Below are 20,658 nucleotides of genomic sequence, written 5' to 3'. Positions count from 1 at the left end.
TGCTGGTCTCAAATATTTGTCACCAGCTCTAGGAAACTTCTCTGAGGGAGAGGAGATGGCTGCCTTGGCAAATGTTTCAGTTTCTTTGTTTCATCAAGCTGAAAGACCCCAAATCTGGCCCAGCATCTGGTATGTTTTAATTATCCTGAGTCCAGCCAGGCAGCTGGCATATTTTAATGACTTGCTGAATAAAGAGTGTTTGTGACTGAGCCAATATGTGCAGAACAGAAGAGGGCTTCCTCTGTAAATATTCAGAGCTTGTTTGATACGGCACTCTCCTCTCTTTGCAAGTTTCTTAAGGCAGTAGCCTTGAAGTTTTCCACTGTGATCCTCCCTCTCTTTAAACTTTGTGGAAATTCACAGTCCACATGGAAAAAATGGGGGGAGGGGATTGTTATCTATTTGGATTGTGTTTAACACATTGTGGGCACTAGCCGACATAATACACAGGAGTGGTGGGGAGGTGCTAAGCACGTTGTATCAATTCTTTCACTAGTTATTGAATTCCCATGACAAGACGTGTACTATTTTTTAATGCCGTAGCACCTAATTGATACATCCAGCCCAAGTTCCAGGTTACAAACCCTAATGCAGTTCTCATCTCATTCTGCCTACTTTCCCACCTTTGCTTTTGTTTTGTAAAGTCAATACGTGCCTGGGGAAATAGCTGGCAGCATCTGGAAATGACACATTCGATTACATGAACCAATTCCTTCAAATTGATAGCAAACCAGTGACGTCTGAAAAGCCCTACATAATATAACAAAACCCATGGTGTCTTCATGCTTTCATTTCTCTGTGAAAAACCATTTCATGCCTTATCTGTTGTGAGCATGAGATGTGCCAATGAATCCAATTTAGTCCATGCAGTTTCATTGAAATTATTGTAATGAGCCTATCCCACATGGATTAAAGGGTGTTTTGGCATGTAGTATCTCATTAAATCAATGTTAATTGTGTTAATTCCATTTTATTCTAAAAACAAGTTGAGTGTGTCAGTTTTACCCATCGCAATAAAGCAGGAAGAGGTGGAAATTGTGTTTATGAGCAGTGTGTTAGACTCATACATTTCCACGGGTAAAGAAAAATGACTGTTTTCAAAGAGTTGTCTTTTCCTTGTAAATGCAGTGATTAAAATAAAGTTTGGTATTTCTGTAGTGTCTTTCATCCAAGGTCTAAGCAATTCTATTTTGCAGCACCCTTTCGGGGTAGGTTGTTAGTATTGTCATGCCAATTTCACGAGTGAGGAAGTGAAATAATTTACCCAACATTATATAGCAAATCACTGGAAAAGCTAGGAGCAGATGCCAGGAGTCCTAAGTTTCATTTCCCCCTTTCCACTGAACTGCTTTGTTAATTTTCTCTGTTCTCACATTCATCGTGGTGGCATTTAAATATCTTTCCAAATAACACAAAATGTAATGCTGCAAATACAAACAGTAATGCTGCTAAAGAACCAGAATACAAACATAACCCAAACTACTTTGGAGGTAGCATGGTCTAGTAAATAGCAGCACTGAACTGGAAATTAGGACCTGTTGGGTCTGTTCCTGGCTCTGCCACTGACCTTCTATGTGACCTTGAGCAAGTCACTTTGCCCTTCCCTTTCTCTGTTTTGTCTATTTATATTGTAAGATTTGGGACAGGGACTGCCCTTATTTATGTATCTGTATAGCACCTAGCAGAACTGGAGCCCTAATCTCAATTGGTTCCGCCGGGTGCTACTGTAATACAAATAATTAATAATCAGACAAAACCCAGAACAATCTAGTGCTTGAAAATGTCAAGCGCTATGTACATAATCCAAAACGCATTCAAGACAATGAGTCTTTCCATTGGGCTTTGAATCAAACCGCATATGAAAGCAGGGTACTTTTTAAAAATTTCCTCTCTAAATAAACTTTTTCTTAAAAAGAAAATCCCTAAGATTAGCAACGTGTAAAACAGATAATGCCTCAAAGTATTTTGCTCCCAAAGACTAGATTTGCTGTAATTACTGCTAATAAATAAATGTGTTAGTACAACAAGTAGGAATAGCAAAACTTTTTTTTAATTAACTTCCTGGTGAACTGGTTCCATTGAAGGAAATCTCTGCTATGGATTCATATTTTCTGCATTTCTCCTCCTTTATTTGTGTAAGGTATTTGTGTGAAAATGTAATCTTGGTTCCCTAAAAATTTCATCTTCTGTTTAGTTCTCACCTGAAATCTTCCCTCCTGCAAACTGCTCATCCCTACAAGTGCCATGCAGGTTTCTACAACCTGAAGAAACAAAGATGCTGCTTTCCTGCAGTTACCATTGGGAATACAAAAGACAGAACTGTGTTTAAATTTCACCTCTTTGCAAGTTTTTCATTAAAATTCAACTGCTCTTCAAAATGTTGGCTATTACTAGTATCCACTGAAAGTATTTATTTCAGGGATACCTTGAATGTCTTTCCTAGGGTTTCTTTAATACTGTGTTGCATACTGCACATGAGGTTTGATAACCCAGAGGTTTGCTTGCTATGGTCCATTAGTGCCAAGGCTGCATGAAACGGGGAATGGTCTTGTGGTCAAGGCATTAGACCCGGGTTCAGGAGATGTGAGTTGAAATCCTGCTTCTGCCACAGGCTTCCTGTATGACCATAGGCAAATCCTGTGGGATTGGATTTTCAGGTGCTCTGCGTCCCCAGTTAGGGGCAGATTTTCAGGACAGCTTAGCTCTCATTTAGGCATCTAAATATGGACAGGGTTTTTTTTGGGTGCTCAACACCCAGAACATTGTGACACGTATGACTAGATTTTCAAAAGAATTCAGTGTGAATTGTGCTGAGCTCTTTTGAAAATCTGTTCACTTTCTGAAATGCCTAAACTGGGAGATGAATTCTTCTGAAAACTTGGCTGCAGTTATGGATCTCGAGACTTTCTGAAAATTCCACCCTCTGCTCCCTATATGTAAAATGTGGGTGGTGATGATCTCTTCTCTTCACCCCTTTCTTGATTTTAAACTCTCTGAAGTATGGACTCTTTCTTACTGTGTATAATACATATTGCAATGGAGCCTGTATCTTGGCTGAGTCCTTTAGGTGCTAATACAAATAAGAATGCCCTTTAATGGGCTCTGCAAATGCTGCATTGCACCTGTAAATTGTGTGCCTTTCTGCAAAGTTGAGATCAATTTGGAGATGGGGTGGCCTGCACATCTCATCAATTAGAGGAGGCCTGAAGACAGTGTTATTTAATCACTGTGTTTGAGATTAACATTCTGATGCTTCCAATTCACCTTAACCTTGGGAACACCTGGCATGACTCTTTTCTACAGTACATGAAATATACTGGATAGTAGTAACCAGCGTAACAATCACGGCTGGAAGTTTGAAGATTTCCTAATGGAGAGTAGATTGAAAGAGGAGGACAGATGTCTGAGGCAACTTTACCTCAATTATAAAATGCTGCTGCTAAAACAAACATCTTGGAAGCTTGTCAAGAGCAAACAGTCTTGTCATTTGGTGATCTTGGCTTCAAATACATCTTCAGTCCCAGTTGGGCAACAGATAAAAGGGCGAGAAGCTTAAAGGACAGAGAGATCAGAGGAGATCAGAGCGGATCCCCAAAGGAAGCTATTCTAATGTGTGAGCAGCACCCAAGGAAACGTCTGTAGTTTCATTTCCAGTTGGATGACATTTTGAAGTTATTCAGGGCTTCCTCTCTCAGAACCTAAAATACTCAGAGGGTAGGGGTGGCTAACTGAATCAGACCCTTAGAAATTAGGGGAGGTATCTTAGTGAGGAACATGTAGATAGCTTTTATTTAGTAAATTGGTGTATTTTCTTGCACTCCTTCATAGTTACTTAATTGCTATTAAGGAAGACAAGCTAGTCTGCTAAATATATTTTATATGCATTATATTGGTGCATGTTTGGGGCTAGCGCATGGGATGGGTGCTTATTGATACCTTTACAGATCGAAAAGAGAGCTAAGATTTTTCATAGCCACTTGGGGGATCACACTGTTTCCATTTACTTAAATGGGAATTGGTCATCCAGTCCTTTTGGCAGCTTTAAAAATCACACCATAAATAGATGGTACCATAAATAGATGGTATCTTAGTGCACAGAACTTTTTCTTAGGAGATCTGGGCTCAAAACCCACTGGGAGCAGATAGTGAAAGTGTGTGTGTGTGTGTGTGTGTGTGTGTGTGTGTGTGTGTGTGTGTGTGTTAGTCTTATCGGAGTCATTGGTGAACATCTCCAAACCCGCTGCCAGTCTGGTAGCATTTGTAGTCTCTGCTGAAGTGGAACCCAGCCCTGGGACAAGATCAGATGAGAGATTGTCTTTAATCCTGTTTCAGCAATGGAGATGGGAGGGCTGGAATTGGTGACTGTCCCACATCTTCATTTAGAGACGAGAAAAGGCATGGCTCTCTCTGCCAAGAGCCAACATCTCTGGAATGCTCTTCCCCTTCATCTATGCTGGAGTCCTCCTTGTGACGAATGATCACATGGATGATCTTCCACCCCTCTGCGTCTCCTTGTGTCAGGCTCTCAAAGGAGGTCAGGAGACGACTCTACAAGGCAGGGCATTCTAGGCTGTGGGATCTGGCTCTGGTACTGCCTCCCAGACAGCTGGTTATCCCACTGTAAAATCCAAGTGGAGGCAAGCCACTGGAGCTCTATTGTGAGGTTCACGAGGCAAGGTCAACTTCCAGCCGGTGGGCATAGTGTTGACCTTGCCTAGTCTCAGTTATCCCACTGCGCGCTCTCTCTCACACACACACACACACACACACACTTTTTTGCCGGGAACATTGCCTTAGATACCACACAATAGACACATTAGGATATGTGCTGGAGAGAAAGCTGATCGGTAGACCAGAGGCACTCCTATACCGTGGTAATGGACCGTATGTAATGATCTAAGATTGCCCACAGTCAGGATGACAGTGAAGGGGATACCAAGAATTACACACATTGAATCTATTTCCCTATGTTAAGTATTTTCACACCTCTTGTCAAACTCTGTAATGGGCTATCTTGATTATCACTACAAATGTTTTTTCTCTTAATTAATTAGCCTCTTAGAGTTGGTAGGACAACTCCCACCTTTTCATGTTCTCTGTATGTGTGTATATATATATCTCCTTACTATATGTTCCATTCTATGCATCTGATGAAGTGGGCTGTAGCCCACGAAAGCTTATGCTCAAATAAATGTATTAGTCTCTAAGGTGCCACAAGTACTTCTGAAAGGTTTCAGAGTAGCAGCCGTGTTAGTCTGTATCCGCAAAAAGAAGAACAGGAGGACTTGTGGCACCTTAGAGACTAACAAATTTATTAGAGCATAAGCTTTCGTGGACTACAGCTCACTTCTTCGGATGCATATAGAATGGAACATATATTGAGGAGATATATATACACACACATACAGAGAGCATAAACAGGTGGGAGTTGTTTACAAACATTGAATCTATCTCCCCTTGTAAATATTCTCACACTTGTTATCTAACTGTCTGTACTGGGCTAGCTTGATTATCACTTCAAAAGTTTTTTTTCTCTTAATTAATTGGCCTCTCAGAGGTGGTAAGACAACTCCCACCTGTTTATGCTCTCTGTATGTGTGTGTATATATATCTCCTCAATATATGTTCCATTCTATATGCATCCGAAGAAGTGGGCTGTAGTCCACGAAAGCTTATGCTCTAATAAATTTGTTAGTCTCTAAGGTGCCACAAGTCCTCCTGTTCTTCTTTTTACAAGTACTTCTGTTCTTTTTTCAAGAATACTAAGTGGTTTAAAAGTGTCTTGTTTCCAAACTGCACTAATGTAAACCATCCAGTTTTATAAGTGACTGTAGGGCAGGTGAAGGTGCTGAACTGACAGCTACACTGAATGATAGCCTCTCTTTTTCCCCTGACAGAACACTGGGAGGAGCAGAGTATTCTCAGCTTGCCCATCTTGCCCTGACAGTATGCATCTTCTAGAGGGCCTGGCTACCTCTGTAGATGGGCGGAGAATTCAGTCTCATGTCCACGTACATTTAGTTCTTGATTCTTCGGCTGAGACTGGATGCCAATTGTGGTGGTGTTTTTTTATGATGAGGGGACTAAAGTGAAACCACCAAACAGCCTTCAGATTGGTTTGGTTTCAGACCAGCAGCCTCACAACCCAGAACTCCATAGCCTTTCAAGTGTCCCCTGAGCCATCCAGTTGAATCAGGTATTTAAATACCTACCAGTTGACCTGGTGGAGATTATTTTTTACTGACGAATGTGTTCTCATCCAGTCAGTCCCAATGTTATTGAACTCAAATGCTGTGCTTGTGTTTCAAATGATCTTAACAAGCCAATAACATTACCCAGAGATGCCAATGTCTTAAAATAAAAATCTCAATAAAAATGACATTTAAGCCCTGGAAAGTAATTACTTTCAAAGTGCAGTCGATTTTGAAATTAATGAATCATAAAACTCCTCACTAAGCTTAGTCCTCCTTCAACTCTTCACTTCAAAAATATAAATTCTTTTAAAGAAAAGTAAAAATGCAAGCGTCTGAGCGTTTTTTTTTTTTTTTGGAAATGCCAGGCTGTCATCCTCAGGGAGCTAAGAAATCAATGGCTCATGTAGAAAAAGATCAGAAACGAGATCATGTCTGAGTGGTCCAGATTTTCAGAAATGCTCCCACACAATTGCAAGCCTAATGATTTTCATGCAAATGGAATGTTTTTGGCATTCACAGATAGTCATTTGTGTCCAACTGGTGATTTATGCATTCAGATAAACAAGTTTGCTGTGCAATTACCCTAGCGCTATATGTACAGTAGAGACTTATTTTGGGGTACTTATTTCACAGTCACTTGTAAAAATGTGCCCCCTATATTTTGTTTCTAAGGTACCTATGACGGGTTGGATCACAGAAACCCCCTTGGGAACTGCCAACTGATGTGCCAAGACTACTTATGAGTTTACCCTGCATAAGCTTTATACAGGGTAAAACGGATTTAGTTGGGTTTAGACCCCATTGGGAGTTGGGCATCTGAGTGTTAAAGACAGGAACACTTCTGTGAGCTGCTTTCAGGTAAACCTGCAGCTTTGGGGCACGTGGTTCAGACCCTGGGTCTTTGTTGGAGCAGACGGGAGTGTCTGGCTCAGCAAGACAGGGTGCTGGAGTCCTGAGCTGGCAGAGAAAGCAGGAGCAGAGGTAGTCTGGGCACATTGGGTGGCAGCTCCCAGGGGGTTTCTGTGATCCAACCCGTCACACTTACTTCCTCATGAATGTTTCTGAAACGTCACGTAATCGCTCCTCCTTCACCTGAAGAGCTCGCTCACAAAACTCCCCTGTTAGCCACTCCTGTTCACTAGCTCCTGTGCTGCTGGGCTGCTCCTTCTACCCCCACTTCCCCCGCTGCCCCAGAGAATGATGTCAGCTGTTCCCTCTCCCCCCACAGAGACACTCCCTTTGGGCCTGAGGGAAGAGGGAAATGTTCTGACTGTATCCTGCAGCATCCTTAATTGGCTGCTCTTCCCCAGTAGGTGGGGCAAGTGAGGAAGGCAGCCAATCAGAAGGATTTTTTTTCCAAGGCAGGGCTGAAATTCACACAAGGGTGGTAGCATCTTGTACCATAGTGAGACCGGCACCAGATCTGGCTAAAGGCACGTGCCTCATGATGCAATTGGGAGAGTTGGCAATGCTGGTTAGGGAACGCAGTGCATGTAAAACCACTGGAAAAGTCACATGTGCACTATCCAACCATAATTTGAATTTTAGGTATTAAACATAAGTCCCAACACAACATTTAGGCTACTGGTCTGCAGAATGTAACTTAAAAGACAATATTCATTCATCACCTCTGACACATTTCTCTACCTGATGAACAGATATTGACCACAATAAAAGTGTTATGGAAGCAGAAAGCGACAGCAAACTATGCACAGAGAATTACCTCATGCCCAAAGGCCCCTCAGTCTGAGGCCCTCCAGGAACGAGTGGACCAAGAACTGAGTTTAATGTCACTTCATGGGGGAATTGGGGGAAGTAGCAATTTATACTCCCAGGTTGAGACCTTATACGTCAAGTGTCAGATCAAAGCAAATGGATACAGCTGGGTTGGAACCCCTTGGAGAAGGGAGGTATATTTGTACTGGAAATGGTGACAGACTCTGTAACTGTATCAGCGCTGCCCATGTGCCACTGAGATAAGTGATTACGGCAAGGGGGGAGATGCAGACTGTTATATATGTATTTGAGTCAAATTGGGGAGATCCATGGCATATCATTGCAAGCCTATAAATCACTGTTCCAAAGGGCAGGGAAATTACAGCACCCAATCCATTGAAAGGATTCAGTGCTTGCAAGTGCTGCCTTGTGAGCACCTCTCAGGGCTGCCCGGGGTGGGGGGGGGGCAAGTGGGGCAATTTGCCCCAGGCCCTGCGGGGCCCCCCCCGAGAATATAGTATTCTATAATATTGCAACTTTTTTTTATGGAAGGGATCCCCGAAATTGCTTTGCCCCTGGCCCCCCGAATCCTCTGGGCAGCCCTGGCACCTCTTGTGCAGCACCCCTTTCCCCACGGTGCCCGTTCGCATTGCAATAAACTAATCAGTTTCCCAGGGTGACAGGTTAACAGCTGCATTGTCTTCTGCTGTCCGCCCCAATTAACTAACAGGAGAGATGGGGGGTTCTGCTCTTTCCTGGACAAATGTTTCTCCCATTATACGGCTCTAGTAACCGGGCTGTGCACTGGGAAATTCACATGGGGAGGAGGAGTCAGGATGCTTCCCATCCCAAGTCACAAGATGGCTACAGACAGAACCTCTTGGAGCCACTGCTGCATCCTCAGGTCCACAGAAGTTTAGTTGCTTCTATGGCTGCAGGGTACCCCTTTGAGGGAGGGCAGAGGTACTGGCCCTTCCCCTGCGTGTGTTCTAGACTGGGACAAGAAATAGCACTGCCCCTTTTCTCTGTGCACAAGCAGGTCTGCACATCCAGCATGGGTTCCCGAAGACTTGGCTGGGGCATAAGAACCACACCGGTTGCACAAGCATCAGGGCAATTGCAGAAGGCTGTGAAGAGAGCAAAGAATGAGGAATCCACAATTGTATCTAGAGAGGCTATTTTACCCATTCAGATAACTGCCAGTCAGATGGCTGCACGGGTTGGAGAGGGAAGTCAGAAGAAAAAGTTTCTTGGCAATTGAAGTAACACCCAGAAATTACTGTTTTTACACACAGCAACCAGGTACTTGGACACCCATATGGATATACCCAGCTCATCAAACAGATATACATTTCCTGGATATATTCAGTAATTTAGAAAAGAAAACGTGGAGAAAGACTCTAGTTAATCAAAATAATGTAACTTTTTCCATTTTTATTTTAAATAGGTCATTACGTTATTTCAGAATTTCAGCACATGACTAGCATAAACCAAACAGCCTCTTTTCCCCCATAATCCTGTCATGAAGCTTCCATTGAACCTATCTTATAGCAATATATTTCACTGGGAACTTTCCATTCCTGGTATTACATTTGGGCTGCCCTCAGCATTCACAGGGATGAATTTTCTGCAAGCCAGTGTCACATCTTGAGATGCGCCAAATGAGCTCTATCTAGAAATTGTCATAAACAAAATCTGAGATGGAAAGGCCACAGTGTAATTATGTGGAGTCTTCTGTGAGCATTTGCCCCATCACTTAGATGGAAATTGCTGAGAATGATCATACATTCCATTTATGTCCAGTAGGAGAAGGTGGCCTAGAGAGTGGAGAATAGGGTGACCAGATAGCAAGTGTAAAAAATCAGGATAGAGGCTGAGGTGTAATAGGTGACTCTAAGACAAAGCCCCGAATATTGGGACTGTTCCTATAAAATTGGGACATCTGGTCACTCTAGGTGAAAGGAGCAAGATTCCTGGGGGCCAGTTTCTACAGATGCTTTTCCCCCCAAGTCGTTGGCACTTTATCACTGAACTCTGCGCCTTTCTTTTCAGGTGTACGAAAGAGGGACCAACGTGGACCAGTTTGTGACCCGTTTCCTATTGAAGGAGACTGCCAACCAGATCCAGTCTCTGCTGAGCTCTGTGGAGAGTGCTGTTGATGCCATTGATGAGCAAACCAATCAGATCAGGTTGGTAGTATCTTCTTGTCTTCTGCATTCTGCACCCTACTGCTGCTCTAATAGACTAATCTATTTTGTTTGTTAACCAGCCTTTTTTACTACCCTGGTGCTGCTGGGGAATGTTTATGTGTTCTGTGTCTTGACCTGGTGTAGCCACTTTTCTCAAACACTGTTTATTTCATAGTGTATCATGGAACAAGCAGACAAGTGAAACTAGAAGCTCAAACTAGAAGTCGGAAACAAAGTTTTAATTTTGATAAGTTGGAAATATGCTTCAAAGAGTGAAAATTGTGATGTTCAGCCCTACACAGAGGGCCAGCACCAGGAGGCCAGACACCACTTCAGACCTCAGGCCGGTCCATCCCAGTGTGTTAGGGAGAACAGCACATCTTCCTCTCCATAGCTGGCCAGTGCTCGGGGCATGCCCTCACCGTCTCACTCCATCTCTTTCAAGATAGCTTGTGTCCCAGCGTGTGAGACAGGTCCCGAGCTTAGGAAAGCAAGGAGATTGCAGTGAATAGGCCCCTGTACTGCAGGGAAGAATGAAGGAAGAGGGGTCTCTGATTCCTCCACACCCACACAAGGGCCTGCCAAATTCTGGCCATTGGGATTGCATGCAAGCACTGAGCTGTGCAAGGTAGCTTCTTTTGGTGGTGTTGGACTGTGCACATTGGCTTGGAAACTTGAGCTACTGCTGAGGACTGCACTGTAGGCATTAATCTTCCATAAGAAAAGAAACAGCATTGAAGCAGCTGCTAGCACAGAATTGAATGGCACTTGCAAATAAATGTAATAAAAATGCAGGTCATGGCTGAGACCTCATCTACCTTGACAGCATCCCTTGCCGTCTGTTTATAAATAAGTAATGATTTTGAAAAAGATCTCAGGAGCTGCTACCCGGCATGTTGCTGAACCCAACGCTCTTGGTAACTTTACTCTTTGCAAGGAGGCATCAGGAAATAAATCAGAGGGCAGACGGCCGTACGGCCAATAGATAGTTGATGCAAGCAGGCAAACAAAAGTGCTTTCACTCAAAGCTTCTACTTTATTTAGTCTCCAGCACTTACACATGTCCACCACAGGTTAGTAGAGCACCCCAAATCACCCCCAGATTCATATTTACCCAGGGTCTTGAGGAGGTCTTGAGTGGATAACCATAGACTTCCAGTGGCCAGCCTTCTGTGTGCAGGGGAACTTGAGAGGTGTCCAAGTGTTAAGTGTCACTTGGTGGACATTTGAAGTCCTGAGCAAGAGTTTTTCATAATCTGCATAGCACAATGTAGTGCCCTCTGTCCTGACGGTAAAAGATGGAGGACAAGAAGGGTTTCAGGTTTTCTTTTTTAAAGTATAAGTCAAGACAGATATAAGAGATACCCTAAAGCACAGCCTGAAACTTAACATAGAGAGTTCCTGGGTGTCAATGTCATGCATCTCCATGGACTAATGAGCTCACTTACTGTAACCAAAACAGGTTGCCATAGAAACAGTCTAGGGGAAATCAGAAGCTCTTTTCTCCTGATATGTATGAAAACCAGCAGGGTGAGAAGGTGTCGATGGGGCAGATTTTTTTTTCAATCTGTTGAAGATTTATAGGACTGAGATACTGTTTCAAATGTTTTAAATGAGACCGCTTTTAGCTCAAGTTTTAAAGCAGAGAAAACTGCCCTTTAATAAAATAGTGTTTTAAAACTCCGGCTTTATTTTCCCCATTTAATTTGTGAGCAATATTTATGCCAAAGTAAACGTATCAGTAATTGAGATTTCCAGTTGCATATACCCTCTGCCAATCATTACTCTGAACCAGGGCCGGCTCTAGGATTTTTGCCACCCCAAGCAAAAACAATTTTGGCCGCCCCACCCCCACCCCCCGGCCCCACCTCAACTCTGCCCCTTCCCCAAATCCCCAGCCCTGCCTCCTCCCCCCAGGCTCTCAAGCCTAGGAGGGTGGGAGGGGGAGAAGCGGCGCCCTCGCCGCGGCCACTCAGAGTCTCCCCCTCCCTCCCAGGCTCTCAAACGTGGGAGGGAGGGTGAGCAGCGGCACGCGAATCAGCTGTTTCGCGCGCTGCAGCCGCTCGGAATCTCCCCCTCCCTTCCAGGTTTGAGAGCCTGGGAGGGAGGGCGAGCAGCGGCGGAGGTGAGCTAGGGCGGGCGGGACACATTTTTAGGGGCGGCAGGGGCGGCTTTCTGGCGCCTGCCATGCCGCCCCTAAAAATGTGCCGCCCCAAGCACCAGCTTCTTTTGCTGGTGCCTAGAGCCGGCCCTGCTCTGAACATACTACTAAATCACTGTAAGAAACGTAAAAATCAAAGGACGTTGGGTCAGTTCAATCTCTGCTGCAGCTTCCTCTGAAATCATTTCTGTACTCCAGGGATGTGTTTGTCCTTGTATTTCTTATGAATCCCTCCACATATACACAGTTATCTCTTCATATTTGGTCACCCAGTGGAGTTTAGTACATGAGCTGCTATCCAAATGGGTTTCTAATGCCAGGATTCTACATGTGTGAATAGATAATAAAGAGGAAATTATTCAATTGCGAAGGGCAATATTTTTCTCTTGTATCTCCATGGAGCTCCGTTGGCACATAGAGAGAGCAGAGCAGAAGAGCTAAGTCAAGGTGCACAATGATAACCAGAGGGGAACATTTTGTTCTAACTTTCTGATTCTTTGAGTCACTTGGAGAAAATCAGTTAATGCTCATGGATGTTGAAAGGCTAAAATATTCCCTAGTTTACATTTCACTTCTTGGCCCTTTTGGTTGCAGGACTACAGGTGTACAAATGTGCACCTATCACCTGCTTTTCAGAGTACTGGCAACTCCTGTTCACTTGAATGGAAGCTACCAGTGCTTAGCACCTCTGAAAATCAGGCCACTACTTAGCCCAACACAATCTTATGTATGTTCCCAAATTTGGGATCTGCACTGGCACATGAGAAAGAGTAGAGTAGATGCATGTTTGACCATACACAAATATGTGCTTACCTTCTAACAGAACAATAGATTGGCACTTTGACTGTAAACAACAGGTCCCGTCTTTTATGAGTACAGGTTCTTATATTGGGAATCAGATGGTTTGGCAGATCAGAATGGGAGCCTCCAGCAAGGTGACAAACACCTGGTGAAAAAAGAGTTTAAAGACAATCTCACTCATTGTAGAAATGTGGGGGCATCAGTATTTCATGCCTGGTTGCCTTTAATTAATAGAAGAGATTTATTTTTTTCCTTTTTTATGGTTTTTAATGTAAATATGTCACATGCTAGCACCAACCGAGATGAAAACTGGCTTTGTGAGGGTCAGATGTTCTCCAGCACATTCTGTCATCATGCTGGCAGTATATCAGATGTTGCAAATTAAAACAAGAGTACCTGCTGGGTGCAGAATGCTAGAAGAAAAGCTCTTTAAAGTTTTGGAAGTAGTGCAGTTTGGGGGACACAGTCATTCAGAAACTCATTTTCCTGTGCTTTGGGTAACAAACTTTTGGGTTAAATTTTCTGTTGTTTTTGATACTCTATCCCCTTCCCCTCTTTGTGTCTTTCCTCCTCTACAACAGCCCCACTCACACCAGTATTTATTTATTTATTTGGCATATGCAGTCCGGTTAAGCCAAGACACAGTGTTCTTATCAATGATGTTCAAGGCAGGAAGATCTCCAGGAAATGGAGTCATTTTGCAGTCCTCAACACTACGTGTCATGGCTGCCTACATTGAAATAGTGGACGGTCTCTAAAACGCTACCGAAATTCCACTGCAGCACAAATTCCATGTCCAGTACGAAACTGGTTTGGAAGGCTCCATTGCCTTTGCAGTAAATCAAACCCGGGTTGACATTGAGTGAGGTCCGAGACAGGATAATTATTTGTCACTTTCTCTGCGAACCATGTCCTTTACTGTAAATCCCTCACCCAATAAACTTATCTACAACGGGTGACATGAGGGCAGATGACCATATGGTGCATTAAGCAAGTCTTTAATTAGCAGTAGATGTGGCATATCACACAATTTTGTCACAAGCTTTGCTACGCTTTCCTCTCTGCAAACACTGGGCGAAGGAATATTGCAGAGAACCAATAACCGTGGTAGAGGAATAGATTTAAGTGTGCCTAAAATGATATGCATGGTGGAATTAAATTGTGCGTTGATCCTCGTTGTGTGAGGCAAGCGAACCCACGCTGGAGTGCAATACTCCGCCGCTGAGTAACAGAGTGCCAAGGCTGAAGTGTGTAACATTTGGGTGTTGGTGCCCCATGTCATTCTGGACAGTTTTCCAAGCAGGTTGTTGCATGTTTTGACCTTAGTCGCTGTCTTTGTAAGATTATCACAATATGTAAGAGGTCTGTCCAGTGTGACCCGTAGATAAACTGGGTGTGAATCATGCTTTATTCGCTGACCATTGAGAACTATGTTCAGCTCTCTGTCCGCTTGTGCATGATGTAAGCGAAAGACATTCAACGCAGTCTTACTTCCACTTGATATCAGAAGCCACTGACAACAATAATGGACCATAGCCACCATATTTGCATTCAGAACACTCTCAAGTATGTCAAAGGAGGGTGACTGAGTGGACTGACCTCCACTACCCCCAAATACCCCCTCCCAGTACACACACCCCTCCAGCACCTCTCCCAGTACACACACATGCCTCCACCACTCCCAAATACCCCCTCCCAGCATACACACCCCTCCAGCACCCCTCCCAGTACACACACACACACCCCTCCACCACCCCCAAATACTCCCCAAGTACACACATCCCCTCCACCACCCCCAAACACCCCCTACCAATACACACATCCCTCCACCACCCCCAAATACCCCCTTCCAGTACACACACACCCACCCAGTTTTCCCCCCGTCCCGGCAGCGTCCTTTATTTGGGAACTTGAAATATGGCAACCCTAGACTTGACAGGCATGAGAATCAGGCCCTAGCTATGACAGATTGTAGCATTTTCTACTGTTCCCTTTCCCAATGGTTTAACAAAAGTTTTCTATCATCTCAACACCTAGATGTATGAAGCTTTCTTGGATGCTGACTTCATGATCTCTCAGTAATTCACACCCCTACTAGCTTCTCCATTCCAAGTCTGTAACATTAAATATTTGGCTGTTGCACCAGAGACTAAACTAATCTGTCTTCTGCTTTTGGAGAAAAATGCTAGCCCCAACGATGCTGAAAATACACACCTGCTAATTACCACAGCCTGCCTTGCACTTTCAGCAAATGAGTTAAAGAATCAGGTTTCTTTAAGCCTAATTGGATTTGCAAGCTATTTTGCTAATATGAATAAAGTCTCTAACTGAGCAATGCAGTACAAAATTCAGATAACAGAAGATGTGTGCACAGAACAGAAAGTGTAGTTGCCTGGGTTAGGTAGCTCAGATGATATCTTGCAACATTTTCCAGGTCAGGTGGGAACGTTGTTAATTTCCATGACTAAGAACAGAATTCCTCTCTGTCAATTTGGAAGCCACATAATGGCCTTCAGCAAATCTTTTTATAATGCACAATATGAAATTTGGGTAAACACGAGAGCTCAGTGGACACAATGATGAGGAAATGAGTCTTCAGATGGAGCAATCAGAGATCACTGAAGACATCATTTTCATTTATATGCCTGTGTACGAGCCCCATACGTAATGTTGTTATTGTTGTATGCTAAGGAGATTTCAATAAAACAACAACAACAAAAAGTCTGAGTAAATTATCTCACTATTCTGTATAAAATCGCAGAGATGATCTAAAAATTATATAGAGGGCTGTAAAATGAAGTACAACAGCAAAGATACCAAGAGACGCATCATTACACATTTTAAAAAAATTCCATCTCTTCTTGCATAATATCCTGAATATCGACCAGGGTATTATTCAGGGACTGACAGTGGAATTATTCAACACATTGTAATCATGGGTCTCTCTCTTGGTACCCTTGCCATTGTTCTCTATTTTTAACTAGTGTCTGCTTTTGGGACCATCTGTCAGATGCATTTGTCATCCCCCTATAGAAATCTTGAAATATCAAGGATATACTGGCTGGTCTCAGGGACAATAGCAGGCTGGAAATTATTCCCTTGACAAATAACTCCGCTGCATGTCGGGTTGTATTCCCTTTTACAGACTAACAACTTCAAGGTGGCAGTAGACCATTATCAAAAAGTTGAAATATCCACAGTGGTCTGGGGGGGTTCCCTTTATGATATATTGATTCCAGTGCATCGTGCATGCATTTCAGTTACATTCCGTCTAGAATTTTTAAATGAGCTTAGCTCCCAAAATAAGTGGCCAGATTTTGAGCCTGTTGAATGCTGAGGTCTGTTGAATATCTGACCATAAGTGTCACAATGGGAGGTGTTTGATGTTCACCACTTCAAAATCTGCTCATGGTTTCGTTGTTTAAGCGTGAGCTGAGCTCTGCTGAAAATCTGGCCCAGATTGTGGGTGCTGAGCAGTTGAAAATTTGGCACATGATCTACACCAGGGGTAGGCAACCTATGGCACGCGTGCCGAAGGCGGCATGCGAGCTGATTTTCAGTGGCACTCACACTGCCCGGGTCCTGGCCACCGATCCGGGGGGCTCTGCATTTTAATTTAATTTTAAATGAAGTTTCTTAAACATTTTAAAAACCTTATTTACTTTACATACAACAATAGTTTAGTTATATATTATAGACTTATAGAAAGAGACCTTCTAAAAACATTAAAATGTATTACTGGCACGTGAAAGCTTAAATTCAAGTGAATAAATGAAGACTTGGCACACCACTTGTGAAAGGTTGCCGACCCCTGATCTACACAGTATATCACCAGAAAGTATCTATTATGTCTTGAACCGCCTCTCATAGAGATCATTTAAAATATTTGTCAGGTTAATGAATAGGAGGACGAAGAGTAGGCATTTAGTGCATCTTTGAAGAATTATGAGTCATGTTGTCCAAAGTTTATTGTATATTCTAGTATTTGCCAACTGGTAGTTCATCTGATTGTCTTTAATGGACATTCACATCTCTATGAAAACTCCCATCCATCTCTCAAATTGCAGGACAATGCCAACTTCAATATTTTTACTTACAGATCTGTATTCTGATTACCGTGTATTATTCCAAAACAATATACCTATTTATGGTGCTTTTCTCTAACTGGTCTTTCCGTAGTGCTGTTCAGTAGTAGCGAATCCTTTCTTTCAAACATTCTAAATGTTTTCCATGTTGCTCATTTATTTAGCATGCATTGCCGAAACTTCCTCAGGATGTACAGTGTACATACATTTGTATAGCTTTGAGAAGTGTTTTAAGTTTTTAAAAAAGTGAATTCTATAATTTGAGGTATAAAAGTAGGTTAAATGATAATGACTTTGGGCACTTGAGATATTATGCAGCCCATCTTACAAGTTGTTACACACAGATTTATGTCCGTTGCATCCAGCATTGGAACATGTAACTAACCTCAATCTCACTTCAGTGCTTTTCTCTGTTGGTTTCAGTTTATTTTATTTTTATTTTTATTTAGTTATTCAAAGAGCAGAAAGAGAAAGTTTATAGAATTACATTGAAATGTACTGCACATTCTGCCACTTTTATAAAAGAAATCGATTCATGGAGGAAGAAAAAAGCAAGCATGCATTGTCATTGTTTATGAATTAAAATAGCCTGTTAGGCTAGAATCATGGACAAGAGTCTATTCAATTCCTGCCTTGCGATAAAAAGAGCGTGATAATTTGCCAGTGAGCCCAACCCTGTGCAACTGTTGCCATTGTGCAAACCATTGCTGATTCTCACGTTGTTTAATACTTTGTCTCACATCACAATTAACAACCCACTCTTAGTGGTGGTAATGTCCTTGTCTGTCTGCATTTAACCTCCCAGGTGATTGTAGAACTGGTTGCAGTCATAAAACACATGGAGCAGATCAAGGAGGAGCATAGGAGAACGAGGGGGCAAGGTTAAAGAACAGTACTTCATGCTGAGTGAATTGTATGAGTGCTAATACTTTTAAGTAGAGCTTGAGGTGGTGGAAGAAGAGATGGTCAGACCAGCAGTTCTCAAACTGTGGTCCACAGGACCATTGCTGATAGTGAAAGGAGAGCTGGCAGGTCACATGACTCTGGTCTACATCCTTGTTATCTGCTGCTTTATTTCCCCAAAAAAGGAGCCTGGCTACCTGTCCTGGGGAAGGATCTAAGCTAGGAGGTGCTGCTGCAAGAGAAGAGGAAACACACAGAAGAGGGGAGCAGGTGTCAGAGAAGCAGGTTCAGAGGACTTAGAGGAATAGATAAGAGAGGGTGATAGAATGAAGAGCCAGTCTGGTTAACTTTTTTTCTGGAAAGAACAAAACACTCCTTGCGCTGGATTCTGAACAATGCACCAGCACTTTCCTAATGTTATTTGCCATGCTCCAAGTGCTGCAGTTGTCACACGGATGTGTGTGGAAGGTGAGGTGTCCTGCACACCCACATGTGGGAGGAGAGGTTGCTCGCACGACTGCAAATGGGAAACAGGGTGTCCACACAACAGTCTGTGATCTGCTTCTTGCAGTTCACTAGTTAAAGAACTCCTGGAGTTGCCAATATGGGAGGGTAGGTGAAGGAAAGGGGACTTTGAGGAGACAAAGGGATGCTAGGCACAGTGGAAGAGGGATGTCATTCCAGGCATAGAGTTCAGCTTGAAAAAAGCATGAATGGGAGAGTGGGAGGAGAAGATGAAGGGAACAAAGGGCTGGGATGAAGAGCAGGAAGAGGGGAACTGAGAGAGTGAGTGTCTGGGCCCCTGTGATGAGGTGGGAATATTTTTCAATATTTTTGAGAGGCCAGTTTGTGTCTCAGTTTCCCCTATGTGCCTTGGGTGGAAGGGGACTGTTTGCTTTCCCGGCAGGCTGAGACACTTAGGTGTGGGTATTGCTTAGCTGTCTGGGCCTTAGTTTCCATATCAGTGAAACATCTGAGAAGACAATGGCAAATCCAATCCCCAGCACATTGACACCTAGCGACCAACGACCCAGAGGGATATGGATTTCCCCGCCGCTCCTTAGGGAAGCTGAACAGCTATCCCCCAGCTCGAGACCAAAAGGCTGGAGACATGTGAGGTGGGGGGGGCAAGAGTTGGAAGGAGTCAGGGCTCACACCTGGAGTTTGACAAAGGAGATCAGACAGAGAGACAGACAAAGCTTGAACCCAGGGGTTCACTACAGCTTGGCTGGGCTCTGGGCTAACCAGAATGGACTCTCCTTTAACCTTCGGTTCTCTGTGTTACCCTAGGGACTTCCTATGCTGTGTTCCAGTTAATAAATAAATGCTGCTCTTTTGACAATGCTGCGTGAGTGTCACTGCAAATGCTTGGCGAGGTCCATTAATCCCTGAAGAGTGGACAAGTCTCCATCGGGGTCTGTCTCAGTTGGAATTGCTGAACGGAGCTCACGGGGCAAGCAGAGCAGGAGTGCTGCAGGCCTAGAGGGCCAGTCGAAGGAGGCAGTGAAGCTTACCCAGGAGGAAAAGCAAGATCCCCAGGGGGTCTGGCACACTGATGGAGTTCCTCCTAGAGACCGTTCCAAAGTTGGGGCCATAGCACCGGTCCTGTGGATCCCTTTCAAAGTGAGCGCAGGGCAGTTGATCTGTATGTGGGGAGAGACAGGGAACCAGAAGGGGAGGTGACATTGTCAGAGCGGCAAGCACAAAAGGGAAGCTCAGGAAGGCACGGCCGGGAGACGACGTTTCCCCTCTGCAATAGATAGCAAGAGCCATTGTATTTGTGAGAACAAATGGACTGAGGACGTTAAGAGAACATCCTCAGCAACTCTCTTAAAAGATGCTTTTGAGCAGGGCATTTCCTACCCGCTAATTCAGGTGGGGCTGGGTAGGGATGTGGGTTTACAGCCCTGGAACCTGAAGCCGTTTGTCTGCAGAACAGGCAATAGCAATGCAGACTTCCCCAGATTGCCCCCTCAATATGCCTCCCCACGGAGTCGTTCAGGCACCAAGTCCACTCGATCCTTGCCTGAGTCTGCCGCAAAGGGAGCCAATTGCGCGGATCCTTTGCGTGATACGGACATACAGGACTGGGCTGAGGCCACTTCATTTCACACAGGCCTTTGATTAGGTTTTTGTTATCAACTTTGTTTATGTTGCAAACCACAGATGAAATGGTTGAGATATTATGCAGCCCATCTTACAAGTTGTTGCACACGGATTTATGTCCATTGCAGCCAGCATTGGAACACGCAACTAACCTCAATCTCACTTCGGTGCTTTTCTCAGTTGGTTTCAGTTTATTTTATTATTTTTATTTTTATTTAGTTAGTTAGTTAAAGAGCAGAAAGAGAAAGGATATAGAATTACATTGAATTATACTGTACATTCTGACCTAGGGGTGTGAGTATTCCATTACCAAGCCCTGGTGACATCCATCCCCAAGACACGTTTGTAAGAAATTGAATAGTACTTCAGGCAAAAAGCTTACTTAATTTTTGAACATTATTGTTTTTTGTTGCTATCGGGCAAATACACTGAATTTGTGGGTTGTTCTTTGTTAATTTGTTTACTTTTTTATGCGCAATATGGCAATTTTGCCTATTGCCGGT

The 20,658-nt window shown here is 43.6% G+C and overlaps 1 protein-coding gene across 2 annotated transcripts in view; it reads left to right on the top strand.

Annotated features, from left to right (window-relative positions):
* Nucleotides 1-20,658, top strand: part of NECAB2 (N-terminal EF-hand calcium binding protein 2) — a 304,596-nt gene that overhangs the window by 229,812 nt on the left and 54,126 nt on the right. For both annotated transcript variants that reach the window (XM_005306290.5, XM_005306291.5), the window contains exon 6: nucleotides 9,963-10,099. In XM_005306290.5, coding sequence (XP_005306347.1) covers nucleotides 9,963-10,099 — 137 coding nt within the window. The remainder of the gene's footprint in view (nucleotides 1-9,962; nucleotides 10,100-20,658) is intronic.

Source organism: Chrysemys picta, chromosome 14 (genome assembly GCF_011386835.1).
Source record: "Chrysemys picta bellii isolate R12L10 chromosome 14, ASM1138683v2, whole genome shotgun sequence".
NCBI lineage: Eukaryota > Metazoa > Chordata > Testudines > Emydidae > Chrysemys > Chrysemys picta.
This window is presented reverse-complemented; position numbering and strand designations above follow the sequence as displayed.